The sequence below is a fragment of the Phyllobates terribilis genome, unplaced genomic scaffold (assembly GCF_046119375.1).
Source record: "Phyllobates terribilis strain yellow unplaced genomic scaffold, ASM4611937v1 Scaffold_3__8_contigs__length_932513732, whole genome shotgun sequence".
NCBI classification, from domain to species: domain Eukaryota; kingdom Metazoa; phylum Chordata; class Amphibia; order Anura; family Dendrobatidae; genus Phyllobates; species Phyllobates terribilis.
The window spans coordinates 69,514,697-69,537,469 of NW_027362763.1; the positions used below are offsets into that span (position 1 = coordinate 69,514,697).

Genomic DNA, 22,773 nt, shown 5'->3' on the forward strand with positions numbered 1-22,773 from the left:
CAACCCAGCATGCGTCAGAATCAGATTGGATGACCGGACTGTCGCTCACAAAATTGACAGTCCAGCACACTCCAGATCCCATAGGGAGGCTAAGCTGTCACTCACAGTGTTCCTTGGCCACAGTGAATGTTGAAACCGTGACAGCTGTGTTTCCAATACACCAGCCTAACATGATTTAAAGATTACAAGTATATCTGCAGGTAAATAGCAATTTTGTAAGTGACCCTTTCAATGTCATTTTTTATTGTTTTTATACATTTTCTGAATTTAGACTGGTCAATAAATTCAGCCTTCAGCTTCCTAAACATTATCTTACCTTATGTTTTGCTTTTCCTTTAGGTGAACCCTTCAACAACACCATGATTATGAACACTGCTGTCTGTAATATCATTGTATCTATATTATTTGGCCATCGCTTTGACTATGATGACCAAAAACTTCACAGACTTTTGATAATAGTAATGGAAAATGCCAAGATTATTGGCAGCCCCATGGCCTTGGTAAGTTTGTTTTTCTCGTAATGTTTTATGATAATGTAGTCCCTGGTGCAGAGGTCTACAGGAGTGGGAAGGTAGGTGTATTTGCAATACAGCACATAATAGGCTGCTATTGGGATCTGCTTGATTCTATAACACCATTACCCATTTTTATGATCCAAGTACATTTTGCTTTTCTGTTTTCTTCCGTTCTGCTAATGACTTAAAACTAAAATCCTCCATAACCTGAACCTCCCACTTCCGTATCCAAGATTTCTCACGTGCTGTGCCAATTCTTTGGACTGCACTACCCAGGACAATTCAATTAACTCCCAATACCCACAGTTTTAAGCATGCTTTAAAAACCCATTTCTTTTCACTGGCCTATCGCCTGAACATATCTAACTGTCCTAGTTTGGCCCATATTAAAATTTTCTTCAAAATCATGTTCATACCATCAATGCACTTATAAGCCTTGGTCTGGACTACACACATACTGGCTGGTGACTAGTGTTGAGCCACCCCCGTAGTATTCGGGTTCGGTTCATCGAACACCGGCATGTTCGTCGAACACCGATGAACACCGTCGAACACCGTTAAAACCAATGGCAGGCAAACAAAAACACATAGAAACACATAGAAAACACATAGAAAACACCTTCAATGGTGGAGGAGTAAAAGGAGGAGGAGACACAGTTCTATTCACAATTCACAATTCAGCAGCGGCATACACCGGTACCCGACAATTTAGAACAGAAAGAATAGAGCATCACACATAGATTAGATAGATAGAAACATGTCAGTCACATAAGTATAGTGACAGTGTTGGTTTCTGTACTTGTCATTTAGTGTTAAAATAAAGGATTTATTTAGCTAGCAAAGGCTAGGCAGACAGCTGGGGGCTGATATTAATAGCCCAGGAAGGGTGCCATGAATATTGGCCCCCTCCCAGTCTAGAAAAATGCTTGCGCTCCTCAGTGTGTCACTGTGACGGCATGCAGATGAGCCGAGTTCATGTCCAATGAACTCAGCTCACCTCATGCACGTCACTGACAGCGTAGGAGAATTCTCCTGCGCATGCGTTGCCGGCAAATTATGTCACCGCTTGAGCAGGAGAATTCTCCCACGCTGGGCTGGCATTGAGATGACAGGCTGGATCGCAGCAGAGTGCTACCATCCAGCTTGTCATCCTTCAGAGACACTGCAGAGCGCAAGCATTCAGCAGTGTCTCTGAATGATGACAAGCTGGGTGGTAGCGCTCTGTTGCGATCCAGCGCTTCAGAGACATTGCAGGTAACGCTTCAGAGTCACTGCAGAGCGCAGTGTCTCTGAAGGATGACAAGTAGTATTACTGTGAAAAAATCCAGTTATGCTTTTGGTGCACGAACAGTTATCGAACATAATCTCGAACAGCCGAATTTTTTGCAAATCGTTCGAGTTCGTCGAATGACTCGAACACCGCCCAAAACAGCTCAAATTTGAGATTGGCGAACAGTTCGAGTCGAACACCGCTCATCTCTACTGGTGACCAGTTCATGTACTGTTATGTACTTAACCTATTTAGTATATTATGGCTGTATTATATAATATATGTACATTTTACCTTTTTTGCCCCCCTGCCTATTTCCTCATAGACTGTAAGCTTGCAAGCAGGGCCCTCACTCCTTTTAATATCTGAGTTATGCTTATTCTGTAACGTCTTTATTGTCTGTACAACTTCCCCCTAATATTATAAAGTGCTGCAGAATATGTTGACGTTATAAAAATAAATTATTATATTACATTATTATATAATAATTATTATTTTTATTATTATTATTAGATACAGTGAAAATTGACACATAATGTTACAAGAAGTGTCTAAAGACACTTAAAACATGTTTAAAACAAAATTTAGGAACAAGGTAAAACAGGACAAAACTATAACAATAGAACAACAACAATAAAGTACCTAGAAATGCTGGTCCTATCTATGATTAGGATGTAATAGGCTGTAATAGAAGACAATGAGTGACGTTAACTGACAGTAGCAATTGTGAAATTGTGAATCTCAAATAGGGCAGTGGAACAAAAAAAAGAAAATAGATCAATAAACTTGAGATTTATTACTGTTAGATGGATTAATATATTGTCTAACTTGGTGGTTCAGGTTTCCATCCCTTCCAGACTTTAAGAAATTGGGGGTGTGTGAAGGATTCCCCGCTGGTGAGTTCCTCAAGACATCGACTCATATTAACTTTTTTCATCCATTCTGAATGGGTCAAAGGAGTTTCCTGTTTCCAATGCAGGGATATTAAATGTTTGGATTCCCCCAATAATCATGCTAGCAGGTTTTCTGGGCTTAAAATGTTCTGTTGGGCAGAATAGTAAGACTTCTTTCGCAGTTATAGTGTTGTTTATCAGGCCTATATTTTTCAAAGTCGCCTCTATCTCAGCCCAAAATGGCTTTATTTTGGGCAAAACCAAAATATATCGGACAAGTTCCCTTTATGTGATCAACATCTCCAGCATAGGCTATATTCAATGAAACCAAAGTCTTGCAAGGGTTCTGGAGTTCTGTATCAACAAGTCAAAATTTTGTACGAGTTTTCTTGCAAAAATGTACATCTGGAAAAACCATGTGAATTGGATAAGATAGAATTGATTTTGCTATCAGAAAAGGAGATATTTAGTTCTTAAACCCAGGAATATATAATGGTTGGTTTATGGGGTGTCGGTGGTGAAATCAGTTGGTTATAAATCTTTGAAATGCCATCAAACTTGAATATATTCTATCTCTCCATTGCGCCATGGTTGGTGGAGCCAAGTGCAAAAGGCATTAGGTGCATGTTGGACTCTTGCAACCTAGGGATTGAGTGTTTGAGAATGGCATTGGTATTACAGCCATAAGTAGTGTTGAGCCACCCCCGTAGTGTTCGAGTTCGGTTCGGTTCGTCGAACACCCGTGTGTTCGCCGAACTGTTCGTCGAACTGTTCGTCGAACACCTTCGAACACCGTTAAAACCAATGGCAGGCAGACAAAAACACATAGAAACACATAGAAAACACCTTCAAAGGTGTCCAAAAGCTGACAAACTGCTCAGAAGACACAACTAACACATGGAAAAGTGACAAGTACATATAGTCATGCGAAAAGAAAAGAGGTGGAGGAGTAAAAGGAGGGGGAGACACAGATATAGGCATGTCATGCCCTTCTAAAATCCAAAAAGTGAGAAGCCGAGACGGCCAGTCCGCTCCTGCCCGTGCCACCTCCGTGTCGCCGGGTTTGTGCCAGAGCCGCGGTGAACCCTGACGGCCAGCCCCCCTCTCCCAATACTGGTGCCTGTCCGCTGGTGGGTCGAGAGAGCCCCCCTGTGGTGGAGGCAGCTCTAAGCTTTTTAATTTAAATTGTCCCTCTAATTTGAATGAATACACTTTAAATCCATTTACAAGGATCTATTGGAGGGCAAGTCTCATGCCAGCAGCCGCGTAATTCCAGCTCCAGTAGCGTCCACTAAAGCTGCTGCAGTTAAAAAGCTTTTATAAGGATCGAGCTCGGCTGTCCACCGCAAGGCATCCTAGTGCCAGTCCCAGCCCCTATGCCTTGGGGTGCCTCCTGATGCTCTTCACTAAGTATCCCGTGGTCCCGAAGCATTTCCTTTGAAAAAATTAAGTGTCCAAAGTACAGGTGGTGTAGCTTGCTTAACAGCCGGGATAATCCGCTGACTAGCAGACACTGCTACTAGGCACAAAGTATTTCCTGGGCTAGATGCAGTTAAAAATTTGTAAGTAGATACTCTCGTTGGATGCTGAGAAAGCATTCCATAGAGTCTCCTGGCACGCCATATATGATTCTCTTAAAAAGCTTGGGGTAGGGGTCTAGGGGACCCTTTTATAGCCAAAATCACGGCCCTGTATCACAATACGTCACCTAGGCTGAAGATAAATGGAACTGTAGCACCGAGGGCTCGGTTGCTACAGACGTATTGCACCTCACCCAGAGGTGTGATATCTCACTCTCAGATAAGGATGGAGTGTGGATTAGGACCCGACACCTGCATGCATTACACCACATTGCCGTGGGGCAGGGCGACCAATATGCCCCTGAGATGGGCACGACAGTCCCTGTCCCTGGCTGGAGTGGGGGGAGGGAACACTGAGGAAGGGGAACCCTGCAGTGCAGGAGCAGGGAGGAAGCAGTTCCTGGGTGCATTGAGAAGGGAGTATAAAAGGTGGGCACCATCTTAGTTCAGTGCAGAGAAGTCTGAGCAGAAGTGGCAGGGAGCAGGGGCTCTGCATGAGCTCTGCTCCGGAGGCGGGCCTAGTAACAGAGGCCCAGGCCTGCAAGAGGGAGAAGGAAGGAAGAGGAGCGGAGAAGGCTCCAGGAACGAGGAATGAAGGGATCCCAGGGGTGCGGACGGGCGAGTCGCCACCGCACGCCCGAATCCACCTGCGTGGAGGGGTCAGGCCAAAGGGGGAGACCGGTCCCCGAACTAGTGGAGGCAGGAAACGACCCTCAGCTAGAAACCGGAGGCTCTGACATTTTATGTGGCGCAGCCCCTTGCTCCACCCGCTAGGAAGGCACCACATAGGGTCAGGGAAATTGGCGCCAAGTTTACCAAGAGGAGGCCCGAGGCAGCCGGACAGAAGTGTTGGTAAGAAAGGCCAGACAAAGGACACACAAAGGGGGTCCTGTGAAGCGCTCCAAAGTTATCTGGGAGTTGTCTGAGCCCCTCACCTGGTGAGCACAGTACGACGTGGGCAGCCGTTACCTGCAGACGTGGTCTGGATAATAAGAACTGTGAGTAAAGGCCCTGAACTGCATCACTGACTCCGTGTCGTTACTGCTGCTGCCCTGCACCATCACCCCCATCCTCCGCATACACTGCCCTGAGGCTATACTCCTCCCGTGGGGAGTTATGCTACGCTCTGCTGCACCCACAACACCAGCCTTAGCGGTCTGCCCTGTAGCGGCGGTTCACTCTGACCGCAATCCACGGGTGGCGTAGTCGGACATTTAAACATCAAAACCACATAAATAGTTCCGCCACTGGTTTGACCGCCCTGAGCCAAGGAACCGGATCGCCGCCACGAAGACTACAACCACCAGCATCCACCAAAAAGGGTCCGGCTCCGGGTGTCCCAAGGCCCAGGGGGTGCGTCAGAACATTTTCATCACCTTTCACAATCACCAATGGGACAAGGCAGGGATGTCCTCTGTCCCCTCTCTTATACATCCTAGTGACGGAGCACCTGCTCTCATCAATTCGCCATAACCCCAATATTAGGTGGATTGAGGTGGGAGGCACCGAGTACAAGTGCTCTCTATTTGCTGATGATGTCCTAGTATATATCACTCAATCACATATATCCATCCCTGCTGTTATGGCTGAAATAGATCACTTTGTTACATGGTAAAATTTTAAAATCAATGCAGCGAAGTCTGAGGCCCTCGATGTCTCCCTCCCTAAATCCATATAGGATTCCATCCAGTCCAACTTTCCCTTTGCCTGGCCCTCACAGGGTATCAAATACTTAGGAATTCCTATTCATAGAGACCTCTCCCATCTATGTTATCTTAATTTTGGGCCCTTTATTGAACAATTCCATACAGACCACGGTTGGCAAGTTAGAACTGTAAGATTCACTACGTGAACCACTGGTGTTTTGTGGAAAAGCACATGTACACCGCGTTCCAAATTATTATGCAAAAAGTGTTTAGGAGTGATAAGGGAAGAATTTGTTTGTTTGTCAGTTAAACTCATTGATGGTGATGTGTGTCAGGGCTCTTTATATCACTGTAAGCAATTGCAGACACCTGTGCTAATTAGTTTGGCAGGTGTGTCCAATGAAAGGCAAGACTACTTAAGAAGGCTCTCTCACATTATTAAGCAGCCTACATTTTCTGCCAAAATGGGAAAGAAAAAGGATGTGTCGGCTGCTGAGAAGCAACAAATTGTGGAGTGTTTAGGTCAAGGCATGACTACAATCAACATTGTGCGATGATCAGGATGAAGTGTCTTGGCAATCAAGAAGTATGTAGCTGATTCACAGTACACACGTGTGCGTGCTGATAAGGGCAAATTGAGGACTCTTTCCTACAGGCAATTACGTCAGGTTGAAAGAGCAGCGGCAAAAAAGCCTTGTCATAGCAGCAGACAAGTTTTTGAAGCTGCTTGTGCCTCCAACGTCCCCCGAACAACAAGATGCAGGGTCCTTCAGAGGTTTGCAGCTGTGCATACGCCATCCTGTCGACCTCCTCTATCCACTTCACACAAGCAGAAACGGCTCCAGTGGGCCAAACATTACATGAAGACTGATTTCAAAACTGTTTTGTTCACGGATGAGTGCCGTGCAGCGCTCGATGGTCCAGATGAATGGAGTGGAGGATGGCTGGTTGATGGACACCCCACGCAAACACGGCTACAGCGCCAACAAGGAGGAGGTGGAGTAATGTTTTGGGCTGGAATCATGGGGAGAGAGATTGTCGGCCCCTTTAGGATCCCTGAAGGCGCTAAAGATGAACTCCATAATGTATGTGGATTTTCTCAAACAGCACTTCCTGCCATGGTTCAAGAAGAAGAACCGTGTATTTCACAGCAAGATCATTTTTCTGCATGATAATGCACCATCTCATGCTGCACATAAAACATCTGCATCTCTGGCTGATATGGGCATAAAAGGGGACAAACTTATGGTGTGACCCCCATGCTCCCCTGACCTCTACCCCATTCAGAACCTTTGGAGCATCATTAAAAGGAGTGTCTATGATGGCGGGAGGCAGTTCACATCTAAGCAACAGCTCTGGGAGGGTAGAATCATAGAATCATAGAATCATAGAATGGTAGAGTTGGAAGGGACCTCCTGGGTCATCTGGTCCAACCCCCTGCTCAAAGCAGGATTCACTAGATCATCTCAGACAGATGTCTGTCCAGCCTCTGTTTGAAGACGTCCATTGAAGGGGAACTCACCACCTCTCGTGGCAGCCTGTTCCACTCATTAATCACCCTAACTGTCAAAAAGTTTTTTCTAATATCTAATCTGTGTCTCCTCCCATTTAGTTTCATCCCATTGCTTCTAGTCTTTCCTTGTGCAAATGAGAATAAAGATGATCCTTCTACAATGTGACAGCCCTTGACATATTTGTAGACAGCTATTAAGTCTCCTCTCAGTCTTCTTTTTTGCAAGCTAAACATTCCCAAATCCTGCAACCGTTCCTCATAGGACATGGTTTGCAGACCAGTCACCATTCTGGTCGCTCTTCTCTGAACTTGCTCCAGTTTGTCTATGTCTTTTTTAAAATGTGGTGCCCAAAACTGTACACAGTATTCCAGATGAGGTCTGACCAAAGAGGAGTAAAGACCGATAATGACTTCACGTGATCTAGACTGTATGCTTCTGTTAATACATCCCAGAATTGTATTTGCCTTTTTTGCTGCTGCATCACACTGTTGACTCATGTTCAGTCTATGATCTATTAGTATACCTAAGTCTTTTTCACATGTACTGTTGCTTAGCTCTATTCCTCCCATTCTGTATATGCTTTTTTCATTTTTATTGCCCAGATGTAGTACTTTGCATTTTTCCCTGTTAAAAACCATTCTGTTAGTTGCTGCCCACTGCTCCAGTTTATTTAGGTCTTTTTGAATCCTCTCTCTCTCTTCTCTAGTATTAGCTATCCCTCCTAGCTTTGTGTCATCAGCAAATTTAATCAGTTTACCCTCAATTCCTTCATCTAAATCATTGATAAAGATGTTGAACAATACAGGTCCCAGGACGGAGCCCTGTGGTACCCCACTTGAGACATTCATCCAGCTGGATGTGAAGCCATTTACAACCACCCTTTGAGTCCGATCACTAAGCCAGTTATGAATCCACCTAACAGTTGCCTGGTCCATTGCATACTTGGTCATTTTTTCAATAAGGATGATGTGAGATACTTTGTCAAATGCTTTGCTGAAGTCAAGATATGCTATATCTACAGCATTTCCCTGATCCACCCAGTCAGTGATTCTGTCATAGAAGGAAATTAAGTTAGTCTGACATGACTTGTTAGTTACAAACCCATGCTGACTCTGGTTAATCACTTCATTCTTATCCATGTACTTACATACATGTTGTTTAATAATTTGTTCAAAGATCTTTCCTGGTATAGAAGTCAGACTCACCGGCCTATAGTTCCCTGGGTCCACCTTCTTCCCCTTTTTGAAGATAGGAACAACATTTGCTCTTCTCCAGTCTTCTGGGACTTCTCCTGTTCTCCAAGAATTTTCAAAGATTATGGAGAGTGGTTCTAAAATTTCTTCTACAATCTCCTTCAGTACTCTGGGGTGTAATTCATCTGGACCTGGAGACTTGAACTCATTTATGTTAGCTAAATATTCCCTCACAATCTTTCTGTTTACTGATAACTTGGATTCCTCTATTCCTTTAAAAGGACAGTGAAGATCAGTTGATGTTACATTTTCTTTCTGAGAGAAAACAGATGCAAAATAGGAATTAAAAAGTTCGGCCTTCTCAACATCCTCTCTTACCATTTCTCCATTTTCATCCTGTAAAAATCCTATAGCATCTTTGACTTTTCTTTTACTTTTGACATACCCCCAAAATCCTTTTTTATTGCTTTTGACATCTCTTGCAAGCCTTAATTCATTGTCAGCTTTAGCTAACCTGATACGTGCCCTACAGGATCTGCAGACTGCATTATAATCTTCTTTAGATATGCCTCCCTCTTTCCATTTAATAAACATTTCTTTCTTTCTTTTTAGCATGTGTTTAAGTTCTGTGTTCATCCATCCTGGTTTCCTTAAATGCTTCCCATTCTTCCTACTTTTCGGGATTGTTAACGATTGTGCTTTGAGAATCTCATTTTTAAAAATTTCCCATCCTTCCTGGACATTTTTGTCCTTAAGGACATCCAGCCATTGGATCCCTCCTATTCTCTTTCTGAGTCTCTTAAAATCTGCCTTTCTAAAATCTAACCTTGAAGTTTGAGTCTTCACATGTCTTCCTCCTCTAGTTATCCAAAATTCTATAATAGCATGATCGCTGCCTCCTAGGGTCCCAGCCACCTTTACCTCCTCAACCATTTCCTCCCTGTTTATAAGAATTAGATCCAAAGTAGCAGATCCCCTTGTTTTCTCCCCTACCTTTTGGAAGATAAAGTTGTCAGCAAGAGAGGATAAGAATTTGCTTGACCTGTTAGTTTTACTTGAGAGAGATTCCCAACAAATGTCTGGATAGTTGAAATCTCCCATGACCACTACGTCATATTTTTTGGAGAACTTGGTCATTTGATACATAAAGAGTTCATCCATATCTTCAGCTTGCCCAGGTGGCCTGTAGTAAATGCCTGCAATGGTGTCCTTTCCGTTGTTCTCTCCTTGTATTCTTACCCAAACAGTTTCCACAGAACTCCCAGTCTCTGAAGCTTCAATCTCTGTGCAGATATACGCTTTTCTAACATACAATACAACACCTCCTCCTCGTTTATCAAGTCTGTTTCTTGCAAATAAGTTGTATCCTTTTAGCCTTTTATTCCAATCATGTGTATCGTCCCACCAAGTTTCAGTGATTCCAATGACATCATATTCCTTTTCCTGCATTAGTAGTTCCAATTCTCCTTGTTTGTTGCCCATGCTTTGTGCATTTGTATAAAAACATTTTAGTTTGTGATTGGTTTCTCTTCCTCCCATATTTTTATTATTTAGATTTTTTTGTCTTTGTTCTTCTTTTCCACTTCCAGTAGCAGAGATCTCAATAGTATTTGTCAGCTGTATGGCTTTTTCTGGCCTTTTGCTTCCCTTCCCACATTGTTCTAGTTTAAAGCTCTTCTGATGAGTGTAGCAAGGCGACTTCCAAATACATGTTTTCCAGTCTTCGTAAGGTGCACCCCATCTCTAGCAAGTAGTCCATCGTATAGGTAATTCATTCCGTGATCCAGAAATCCAGAAATATTCTGTCCTCATGCAAAACAATTGAAGCAGAAACCATCCAAAACCTGACAAATTCAATGGACGAGAGAGTTCAGAAGCTCCTTTCGAACAAGGGGTCCTATGTGAAAATGTAACATCACCTAGAATAAAGTTTTGAGTTGAAAACTGTTAGATTTCAGTTTCTAACAACCTGCTAATGCTTATAATTTCAAAAATGACCATTTTTTTGGTCTTTATTAAAATGAAAAGGTTGATCGAAAAGTTTGGGGGATCTAAGAGTGTGGCAACCCAGTAGTCATGATTACTTCGAATTCTGACAATATGAGGGTCATGCTGCAGGTAGTGCAGCAAGAAGGCACTTATGTGTCTTGCGCATCTCGGAGCCCCAAAATTATTTTCCGGGCTAGATGCAGCTAAAAATTATTTTTAATTTTAAATCTGGTGAAGCTTATTATAGATGGACTAATAGGATCAGTGCTGCACACTGCTACAAAGCCCAAATTATTTTCCAGTCAAGATACAGATAAACATGATTAGTAATTTGAAAGCTTAAAACGGTTGGTAGGGTGATTTTAACCAATCATCAAGCTTTTACTCTCCCCAGGATGACACAGGGGTAGAAAAGTCGTTTCGGATCCATGATTTGTTCATCTTTATGAACGTGAGTCTGTCTACATTATCAGTGGAGAGCCGCGTGCGCTTATCTGTCAGCACACCACCAGCAGCGCTGAACACACGTTCAGACAGAACGCTGGCTGCGGGGCATGACAAGATCTCCAAGGCGTAAGTGGCTAGCTCCGGCCATTTATCCAGATTGGAAGCCCAAAAAGAGCAAGGGTCCAGTGACACAGTCGTGGCTTCAATGTTTACTTGGAGATACTCCTGTACCATCGTCTCTAGGCATTGACTATGTGTCAGACTTCTTGTCTCCTGTGGCCTTGCAAAGGATGGGCTAAAAAAGTGGTGAAATGATTCCGCAAAATTGATGTTACCAGCAGATACTGTGGTTCTGTTACGGTTTGAGTGCTGAACACTTGACGGTCCCACGGTTGGCAGGTTGGAACTGTGAGATTCACTACGTGCACCACTGGTATTTTGTGGAAAAGCACATGTAAGATTCTGCAACAGTCTCTGCTGATACTCCTGCATGCGTGCATCCCTTTCTATGGCAGGAATAATTTCTGCAAATTTACTTTTGTACCGGGGATCTAACAGTGTGGCAACCCAGTAGTCAGGATTATTTCTAATTCTCACAATTCGAGGGTCATGTTGCAGGTAGTGCAGCAAGAAGGCACTCATGTGTGTTGCGCATCCAGGAGCACCAAGTCCCTGTTGTGTTGGTAGCGAGATAACAATCATGCTTCCTTCCTCTGTCCTCTCCCCCCAACCTCGCACAACAGAAATGTGATCAAGGTCTCCCTCATCTGATGAGTCTTCCATCAGTTCGTCCTCCACTTCTTCCTGGGCTCCTGCACCTTCCTCACTAGTTTGGCTGCTACCATGCGCCCTGGTTAAACCATCTCCCCCACCCTCACATGCCTGCCGCCTTGGTGCTGCCGACCGTCTGGACCTTGCAGATGTTAGCCCTTCCGCATACAACTCCTCCTCCTCTACTTCCTCCACCTCCTCTTGTGCCACCACCTGACTCCGAATTCTGTTTAACATTTGCTCCAGCATGTAAATCACCGGAATAGTCATGCTGATAATGGCATCGTCAGCACTAAACATCTTCGTCGCCATTTCAAAACTGTGCAGAAGGGTGCATAGGTCCCTGATCTGAGACCACTCCTCCAGCGTGATTTGCCCCACCTCTGAATCTCGTTGGCCCAGGCTATACGTCAGAACGTATTGCACCAGGGCTTGTCGGTGCTGCCACAGTCGCTGCAACATGTGCAGAGTTGAATTCCACCGGGTAGGCACATCGCATTTTAGCCGGTGAAGTGGCAGGCCCAACGACTTCTGTAGAGATGTAAGTCGCTGAGCTGCGGGATGCGAACGGCGGAAGTGAGCACACAGCGACCGTGCCCTCTGCAGAAGGCCATCTAGTCTGGGATAGTGGGCTAAAAATTGCTGGACAACCAGGTTCAACACGTGAGCCATACAAGGCACATGTGTGACATTGCCCCGGCGAAGGGCCGCACCCAGGTTTGCAGCATTGTCGCACACGGCCTTCCCTGGTTTCAGGTCCAGTGGAGACAACCATTCATGAAATTGGTTCTCCAGAGCTGACCACAACTCCTCAGCTGTGTGACTCACATTTCCCAGACATTTCAATGAAAAAACCGCCTGATGACGTTGAGCCCTACTGCCAGCATAGTAAGGAGGTGTGCAGGATCCCTTCTGCGCAGTTAGAAAGCTTGTGGCATGACCAGACAGGCTTTGGGTGCAGGTGGAAGACCGAGAGGAGGTTGAGGAGGCAGAAGCAGTGGAGGAAAAATGACATAAAGAGGATTGACGCACAACTCGTGGGGACGGCAAGACTTGGACAGCAGCCCCTTGTCCTGCTGTCACCATAGTTACCCAGTGCCCAGTCAGCGACATGTAACGCCCCTGTCCATGCCTACTCGTCCAAGTGTCTGTGGTGAAATGCACCCTGTCACACACAGAGTTTCTCAAAGAAGCGGTGATGTTGTGTGCGAAATGCTGGTGGAGCGCAGGCACACCTTTCTTTGAGAAGTAGTGCCGACTGGGCATCTGGTACTGGGGCACTGCGACGGACATAAGGTCTCGAAAATCCTCTGTGTCCACCAGGCGGAAAGGCAGCATTTCTGTAGCCAAGAGCTTGCAGATGGTGAAATTCAACCTCTTAGCTTTCTCATGGCTAGGAGGAAATGGTCTTTTACTTGTCCACATCTGAGGGACCGAGGGCTGGCTATTGTGCTTAGACGGGGTTGATAAGGGTGTCCCCGGCAAACTGCCGGTCTGTGAGGAAGATGCAGGCGGACATGTTAGGTTGCCTTGATCCAAAGGTGGTGCTATCGATGTCGGACAGCGCTCAACACCAGCTGGTGTTACCACCTCCAAAGAAAATGATGACCTGCCAATCACGCTGGCTGTTGCGGGTAAAGAGGTGGCAGGTTTGCGCCCCAAAACAGGTGTGACTGCTGTCCCACCAGTCACAGAGGATGAAGAGGCCGCGGATGCACAAGATATGGCGGACGGTGGTTGGCCCGGCCGGCTAGACCGCATTGTAGCACACTGAGCTTCCCACTGCAAATTATGCTTCATGTCCATGTGCCGGTTCATGCATGAAGTACTCAAACTATGTATTTTTTGGCCTCTACTTAGCTTTTGCTGACAAATGTTACAGATAACACGAGTTGGGTCATCTTTATCGATCTGAAAAAATGCCCAGGCTATGCAAGGCTTAGCACCCATGCGACCTGAAGAGCCACCACGACTTGTGGTGAGAGGCAGAGTTGTGTTTGAGGATGCAGTTGTTGACGTGCTTCCAGTACTACGTCTCTGTCCAGGAAGGCGCAACCTGACCTCGTCGTCACTAGCATCTTCCTCCACCTCCTCTGCTGACCTCATCTCTTGGCTGACTGTGGGTTGACAGTAAGTGGGATCTCCGACCTCATCATCATCACCCTATGCGTTATCACACCCGTCGTCCTCAGAGCCAACCTGTTCCTGCCCTGACAAAAAACTAAAGTTGTCGCTCCAATCAGGTATTTGAGTCTTATCATCGTCTTCCTCATTGTCTCCACCAACAGGAGTTACAGTTTGGGAATGAGGGTCTACATTATGGTCAGAACCTTCTGCGTCTGGTCCTGGATCCGACTCATAAAGATTCTGGGCATCAGTGCAGATCATTTCCTCGTCTGGATTCACAGAAGCGCTGGAGTCGACCTCTGATTCCCAGGCTATAGTATGAGTAAACAGCTCTGCAGACTCAACCATCTGTTCTACCTCATACTCAGACGGGCAGCTGGAGATTTGGGAGCTGTGAGGAAGCAAGTGCGATTTGGGTGACACCTTTGAGGACTGGAGTATTTGTGATGTTGAAGTTGATGTGGAGGAGAGCCCACTTAAAGGAGCACTTGATATCCGTTGAAGCACCTGCTGTTTTTGTGCCTCATCTGGAATTTGTAGCGATTGGCGTGGCCGTAAGAAAGGGATCTTATCACATTGTCCGCTAAAAGAAGTAGACATTTTAGTTTGGCTGGAAGATGGTCTTTCTTCTGCACCTACCCCACGGACACAACCTTTTTTCCCCTTCCCAACACGCCTATTCCCCTTTCCACCAGCAGCAGGCCTTTTTCCACTCATTTTGGTGGTTAACTAATTCACAGCTCTGGAGTTGTTTGCACAAAAAAACAATGGATGGTAACCGAGCAGAGCTGAGTGGCCAAACTGTGGTATTAGGCCAAAACTATTTGCTGGGTTAGATGCAGAAAAAAATTATTTTTAATTTGCAACCTGATGGAGGTCAGTATAGATGGACTAATAGACCAAGTCCCACACACCGCTAGAAGCCCAAATATTTTTTCAGAGCTAGATGCAGAAATTTTTTTTATTCAATTTGCAACCTGATGGAGGTCAGTATAGATGGACTAATAGACCAAGTCCCACACACTGCTAGAAGCCCAAATATTTTTTCAGAGCTAGATGCAGAAAAAAATTATTTTTAATTTGCAACCTGATGGAGGTCAGCATAGATGGACTAATAGACCAAGTCCCACACACTGCTAGAAGCCCAAATATTTTTTCAGAGCTAGATGCAGAAAAAAATTATTTTTAATTTGCAACCTGATGGAGGTCAGTATAGATGGACTAATAGACCAAGTCCCACACACCGCTAGAAGCCCAAATATTTTTTCAGAGCTAGATGCAGAAAAAAATTATATTCAATTTGCAACCTGCTGGACGTCAATATAGAAGGACTAATAGAACAAGTCCCACACACTGCTAGAAGCCCAAATATTTTTTCAGAGCTAAATGAAGAAAAAAATTATTTTTAATTTGCAACCTGATGGAGGTCAGTATAGATGGACTAATAGACCAAGTCCCACACACTGCTAGAAGCCCAAATATTTTTTCAGAGCTAGATGCAGAAAAAAATTATTTTTAATTTGCAACCTGATGGAGGTCAGTATAGATGGACTAATAGACCAAGTCCCACACACCGCTAGAAGCCCAAATATTTTTTCAGAGCTAGATGCAGAAAATTTTTTTATTCAATTTGCAACCTGATGGAGGTCAGTATAGATGGACTAATAGACCAAGTCCCACACACTGCTAGAAGCCCAAATATTTTTTCAGAGCTAGATGCAGAAAAAAATTATTTTTAATTTGCAACCTGATGGAAGTCAGTATAGATGGACTAATAGACCAAGTACCACACACTGCTAGAAGCCCAAATATTTTTTCAGAGCTAGATGCAGAAAAAAATTATTTTTAATTTGCAACCTGATGGAGGTCAGTATAGATGGACTAATAGACCAAGTCCCACACACCGCTAGAAGCCCAAATATTTTTTCAGAGCTAGATGCAGAAAAAAATTATATTCAATTTGCAACCTGCTGGACGTCAGTATAGAAGGACTAATAGAACAAGTCCCACACACTGCTAGAAGCCCAAATATTTTTTCAGAGCTAAATGAAGAAAAAAATTATTTTTAATTTGCAACCTGATGGAGGTCAGTATAGATGGACTAATAGACCAAGTCCCACACACTGCTAGAAGCCCAAATATTTTTTCAGAGCTAGATGCAGAAAAAAATTATTTTTAATTTGCAACCTGATGGAGGTCAGTATAGATGGACTAATAGACCAAGTCCCACACGCTGCTAGAAGCCCAAATATTTTTTCAGAGATAAATGAAGAAAAAAATTATTTTTAATTTGCAACCTGATGGAGGTCAGTATAGATGGACTAATAGACCAAGTCCCACACACTGCTAGAAGCCCAAATATTTTTTCAGAGCTAGATGCAGAAAAAAATTATTTTTAATTTGCAACCTGATGGAGGTCAGTATAGATGGACTAATAGACCAAGTCCCACACACCGCTAGAAGCCCAAATATTTTTTCAGAGCTAGATGCAGAAAAAAATTATATTCAGTTTGCAACCTGATGGAGGTCAGTATAGATGGACTAATAGAATGATGCTATGCCCAAAAGATTTTACTTTACTAGGTGCAGTAAAAAAAATGGTATTCTATACACAGGTGGTATATCTTGCAACACAGATAGGCTACTCCACTGACTAACACACTCTGCAATAGGCCAAAAAGGATTAGCTTTGCTAGATTCAGCCAAATGCTGTGAAAAAAACTTGCACAGCACTGGCACAGACCTGCCTGGCAAAAACTGAGAGGAACTGATGTAACCTAGTCCTGAAAAGGACTCCAATTACAATTAGTCTTTACTCCCACAATCTATCTATTTAAGAGCACAGACCTGCCTGATAAAAGTCGTAGGAAATGCTGTAACCTAGTCCTTAAAAGGACTGCAATCACAACTATTCCCTACTCCCAAGCTATCTGTATATTTGTGCGAAAATTGGCTTGAAATTAACAAGGTATAGCGCACACAGCAACAGCGGTGCCGTCTAACACGCAGCTGCAGCAGTGAGAAAATGGTGGCGACGGGGAAAATGGCTTGGTCTTATAGGGCAAGGACATGTGACATACACTGCCAATCACACATGCCCTTGCTTTTGTGAAAAAAAGCACTTCGCTCCGTGTGTGCGCTGCTGATAGGCTGACAGATTGCACCTCCCCACTGCAAATGCGGGAAAGAGAAAAAAAAATGGAGATCTTCATTGTTCCTGCAGAGATCCATCCCCTGCCCCTCCCCCCGCCCCGCTGTACACTCAAACTGCGTATTAACATTAATTTTCATCATTACTGAGAAAAAATCCAGTTATGATTTTGGTGCACGAACAGTTATCGAACATAACCTCGAACAGCCGAATTTTTCTCAAATTGTTCGTGTTCGCCGACCGGCTCGAACACCGCCCAAAACAGCTCGAATTTGAGATTGGCGAACAGTTCGAGTAGAACAACGCTCATCTCTAGCCATAAGGTCTCATAGAGACAGGGAAAAATTTCACCTGGTACAAACCCTTGCCTAAAGCATACCTACAGTAGGTTGTATTGGGAAGATAACTTACCAGACACGCATAATCATGAGCAACTGTGTCACTTTGGAGAAAACTACTAGGTGAGAATTATTAGAGAATTAAAGACTTAAGAACCTCTTGTAAGGACATATATCTAATGGACTCCTTTTACATAAAATACTGTGTGTGTGTGGCTGCCCATTCACATTCTATGAATGTTGTTTGTCACCAGGAAACATAATTTTTGGCTGTCAGCTTGCAGGAGGAAGTGCGATTGAAGGTGTAGGCTGGGGCAGAGACCAATACAATGTGCTGGGTGTAGTGGCCCTAGTTGGTGTCCGTAAATTGGAAAAGAAGTGGGGTCCCACTTGGAAAATACATGGTACATGAGGTACCAGAAAAACCTTCTCACAAAAGTGTAAGCAGAGTTGGCCTGAATCCAGCCATAGCTGGCTGTCCTGTAGGCTAGTGAGAGATCTTTTAGTAGAAGTCCAGCTGAGTAGTCTCTTGTGGTCAAGACGGACAATGTTAAACCCAAAAAGGCAAGTGATAGAGAGTCATCCATCCTCCTGAATAGGGAGAATGTTCAATTTTTGCATCATCATTTGGAAGTGGAAGGTAGTGGTTTAGTAGCCACAAAGACCAATGTAAAAGTTGGTCTCTCGGTCTAGTGCTCATCATGTTCTGCAGCCAAGGCTTGAAGTGGAAACACTGTATGTTATACTGATGAGTTTGTACACACAAATATACTCCTATATGCAATGGATTAATACATATTTCTTTCCAGTTGTACAATGCTTTTCCATCCGTTATGCGCTGGATTCCTGGGACTCACAAATCTGTCCAACAGAACACCAATGAATTACATCTGTTTATTAAAGAGATCTTCACAAAACAAAGGAATAAACTGGATGTCAATGACCAGAGTAGTTTTATAAAGTCTTATCTGGTCATGCAAAAAGAGGTAAAGTAATAAAACTTATGTTTATTAATACTATTTGTGTAAGAGGTAGGGATAAGGGGCAGACTAAGACTGGTATTTTGTAAGCCAATGAGGGGCTGGGAAGAATAAGATGAGCTGAATTTATTAAGAAGTGCTTGAATGAATTTGGTGAATCTGATCAGTGGCATATGCCTCCATGCACCTTGCCATACATGCTATGTTACAGAGTAAAAAACTCCTCCACTTTTGAAGAAATTGACAGGCAGATGTGACCAGGATATTCCTGACTTGGCTCTTCCACAGCTCTTTATATTTTGTTGGAGCAGCCTGTAACTGGCATGAACGCACCAAAATTGTTGTGTGACTTTGAAAATTTAGGTTAGAAATTATGATGAGCCCGATGGGGTGTTACCAAAGATTCTTCTCTGAGGGCGTGTACTTTTTTCTTACCTTGGCATTGACCAATCATAAGCAGGGGATGTCATACAGAGGAATAAAGGACACACTGCCAGAAATTCAGAAGAAGTCAGAAGAACATGCTTTCTCCTTTGAGATATGTAATGACAGACATCCCTGCTCTGAGCACTGATTTTCTGCAACCACTGTGTACCATAAAGCAGAGCTGAATGTCATTACAAATACTTCCATATTTCATCTCAAGGCAGTCAGTGTGGGTAAAGGTTTATAGATCTGAACTGATATCATTGTGAGCAGAGAATTGCAGAAGTATTTGAAATCACACAGCTCAGCACTACTTCTCTCCATCCACAGTGGATGAAAGCTGAAAGAGTAATCATACTGAGCTCTGGTCTATGTTACATGATAGGTGCAAAGATTACAAAGGAGAGCATGATTATCTTTCCTTACAGATTGCACAAGAGAAACATGTTCTTCTGACCTTCTGGGGCGTGTCCATTTTCCCCTTGCATGACACCTCCTGCTTATGATTGTTCAATGTCATGCAGGGGAAAAAGTACACACCCTGAGAGAAGAATCTCTGTTAATGTTCTGTTGGTTTTATAATAAATTTTAATGGGAAATAAAAAAAATGAAAAAGACATTTTATTCAGCTATGCAACCAATATTCCATGATGTGACCAATTTAACATGCTCAAATTTGTTGAAGATCCACTGTGCAAATTATACAATAATAAAAGATGAAGATTTACTTTTTTCTAATATACTTGTTTTTTTTCCTATTTGACTTCGGCGTTCCCTAATACATAAATTCAATATATTCCACATTTCAGGAGAAACCAACTCCAGAGATATATTTTCATGATGAAAACTTAACATCTCTTGTAGCTGACTTGTTCGCTGCTGGAATGGAGACGACCTCTACTACCCTGAAATGGGCCCTTCTACTAATGATGAAATATCCTGAAATCCAAAGTAAGGAAATATGACTAATGTTTGTTGTAAATACATTAGAAATATAAATGTAGTTGTGTCTAACCTTCCATTTCCTTTTAGTTGCTTAAATTTAGTTAGAGTATACATATACTTGCAAATGTCTGTTTTGCATGTTATAGCCACTTAAAGGGGTTGTCCAGTTCAGATCGATAAGTCTGCAGTCACTCTGTGCTATAACATCTAGCGGATTATCATACCTTGTACAATGGTGGTCAGTACCGGGGCCATCACAGATCAGGGGTTCCCAGTGGAGCACAGATTGTGGAGTAATTTTCCATCTTTAGAGTCGCTGGGTAAGACTCTTCTGTACAATGTAAGTTCTTTTAATCAGTGGGGTCCACTTTCTCTCTCCTGTAGAGTGTAAGCTCTAATGGTCAGAAGGGTCCTCTCTCTCTCTCTTGTAGAGTGTAAGCTCTTATGGTCAGTAGGTGTCAGGCCAGGTGTGGGAAAGACTTGGTGCAACACAGAGAGAAGAGGGAAAGGGAGCCCAGACACTAGGGAGAGCGGGGAGTGGAGACCTCCAAGACTGGTCAAGTATCACCCTGTCTAAACTACTGTCCCTATATTGGCTCATTAACAATCGCTGCACGCCTGCCTCTCACTGACTTTCCCTGGCAAATGGCTAAGGCTAGGGAAGGGAGGAGATGAGCACTAGTCGATCTCCACTAAACTCTTTAGACAACAAGGGTAGACAAATAGGGGAGGACTGCTTAGCTTTAGACGACTCCAGACAAATGCGCACACGGCCTCAAGCTCCAAAGAGGACAAAGTACTGCTCTTGCTAAAGCCTCACAAGTAGTAATGAATATCGCTGGCACCTCCCTCTCAGACACACCAGGTATTTATACACTCAGGCCAGTGAGCTAATTAGCCAGAGGGAGGTAGCCGCTGGGTCCTAGAGACAGCCAGTCTCTAAGAAGATGTCTGTAATGCCAAATATAGAGATCTCCTGCAAGTAACTGCAGGGCGACTGTCTGTCACCTCTGACAAACGCGTAACAGTAGGGTCCTCTCTCTCTCTCTTGTAGAGTGTAAGCTCTTATGATTAGCAGGGTCCTCTCTCTCTCTTGTAGAGTGTAAGCTCTTATGGTTAGCGGGGTTCTCTCTCTCTTCTGTAGAGTGCAAGCTCTTATGGTCAGCAGGGTCCTCTCTCTTTTCTGTAGAGTGTAAGCTCTTATGGTCAGCAGTGTCCTTTCTCTCCTCTCCCCTAAGTGTATTTTACAATTACAAGCGATTCAGTATTGAAATCCACAAAAATGTATTTGCTGCAAATCAATTTTTTGAGGGAAAATTTGGCAAATGTGGTGAATTCAAATTTCAAAAGATCCTCTCATCTCTAGTGATCACAAAATAGTACTTGGGAAATGAAGCATGTGCCCAATGTTAACACTAAATTCTAGTTTGTTTTTGCAAATTACGAAACTTTTTTAAGCCCCTAAACTAATAAAAAAAAGCCCTGTAAGTTTGGCATCGCTGTAATTGTACCAAGCTGCTTTATCATTTTGCCAAGTATGTTTTACAAGACATTGAACGCCATTGACATGAAACAGAAAAATAAATGTCGAAATTGTGATTTTTTTTTCACCATTTCATCATACTTGGATTTTTTCCTTATTTTTTACTACATTGTATGGAAGAGCAAATGTTGTCACTAAAAACTGCAACAGGTCCCGCAATAAAATAAGCTCAAAGGTGGATTTATTGAGAGGGAAAAAATGCAAAAACTAAAATTTGCTGCATCTTTAAGGGGTTACATCGCTCCTGAGATTCAGAAATCAATCTTTATGCAGTAAGCTACTATACTCCCCCTTGTGGTGGCTGCAAGCAGACCGAATTTTGTCATTTACCTTTATGGTTTCATGAGGGAAGCTGGGAATCTGGAACTTTATATGACACGATAAGACTATAATGTGACCAAAGTTTGCTAGGTGTCGCTGTTACATCACAGCACAATACAAGTCCAAATCCAAGGGTACTATGACTACGCCAAGCAAATCACAAAAGATCTGCTGAGGTTTGACTTTTTATGACTTGCTTGTTGTGCTCATAGGATCCTAGTGGTCGAAACACGACCTTATTCACTTGTATTGCACTGCAGTGTTGTAACAACGAGTGAACTTTGATCGTGCAAGATGTGTTGCTGCTAAAAACACTGTGCAGCCCCAACCTAAATGGCCATAGGTAAGACTTGGAGATAGTAAGAGTAATTCTTGCTTTAATAACAGCAAATGTCCAAAAAGAAATTGAAACAGTGATTGGTTCAGCCGAGCCTCAGATGGTGCACCGCAAACAAATGCCATACACAGACGCTGTGATCCACGAGATTCAGAGATTTGCCAATCTTGTGCCAACCAATGTGCCACATCAGACCACTCAAGATGTCACCCTGAGGGGCTTCTTCCTTCCAAAAGTAAGTAGTTAAAAACATTTTTTTTACTTGTAGTATGTTGATTCCTGAAACGTTATGTCTTCAACGGTCCATGGGACCTTTTGAGATATTTAGAAATATCAAAAAATGTCATCTACACGGAGCTTAAGACATAAATATTGGCACAAAATAGAGACACATAAAGGCAAAACCATATTCTCAGGATAGATTCATCTCCATGTCCTTCTTGTGCCACAAATACAGTAGATGACTACCCTGTAGTTAATGCTTGACTCTTCTAAGAGCACTGAAACATGACTTGAGGTAACCAGTAAAAGAGGCACAAGAGAAAAAAGTTACTTTCTTCTGAAGGAGGGCTATTCTACACAGCTTTCTTAGAAAATGTTGCATTACTGAAAATAAATCTCTATACAGAGACCAACACTGATATTACAGCCATATGGTGACCATATAGTGTTAGATACCAGTCCTGCAGAACAAATAAGTGATTACAGTACAGTAATAGATGGAGTCTAAGAGCTGAATTTCTTTCTGATGGAGTAGTTAATTTTTACCGTCTTCTCCATCTGGCCC

The 22,773-nt window shown here is 43.3% G+C and overlaps 1 protein-coding gene across 1 annotated transcript in view; it reads left to right on the plus strand.

Moving 5' to 3' along the window:
* The window catches only part of LOC141258444 (uncharacterized), a 125,611-nt gene that overhangs the window by 98,565 nt on the left and 4,273 nt on the right, over nucleotides 1-22,773 (plus strand). The window contains exons 14-17 of the mRNA XM_073673443.1: nucleotides 340-500; nucleotides 18,244-18,420; nucleotides 19,650-19,791; nucleotides 22,037-22,221. Of these exons, the coding sequence (XP_073529544.1) occupies nucleotides 340-500; nucleotides 18,244-18,420; nucleotides 19,650-19,791; nucleotides 22,037-22,221 (665 nt within the window). The remainder of the gene's footprint in view (nucleotides 1-339; nucleotides 501-18,243; nucleotides 18,421-19,649; nucleotides 19,792-22,036; nucleotides 22,222-22,773) is intronic.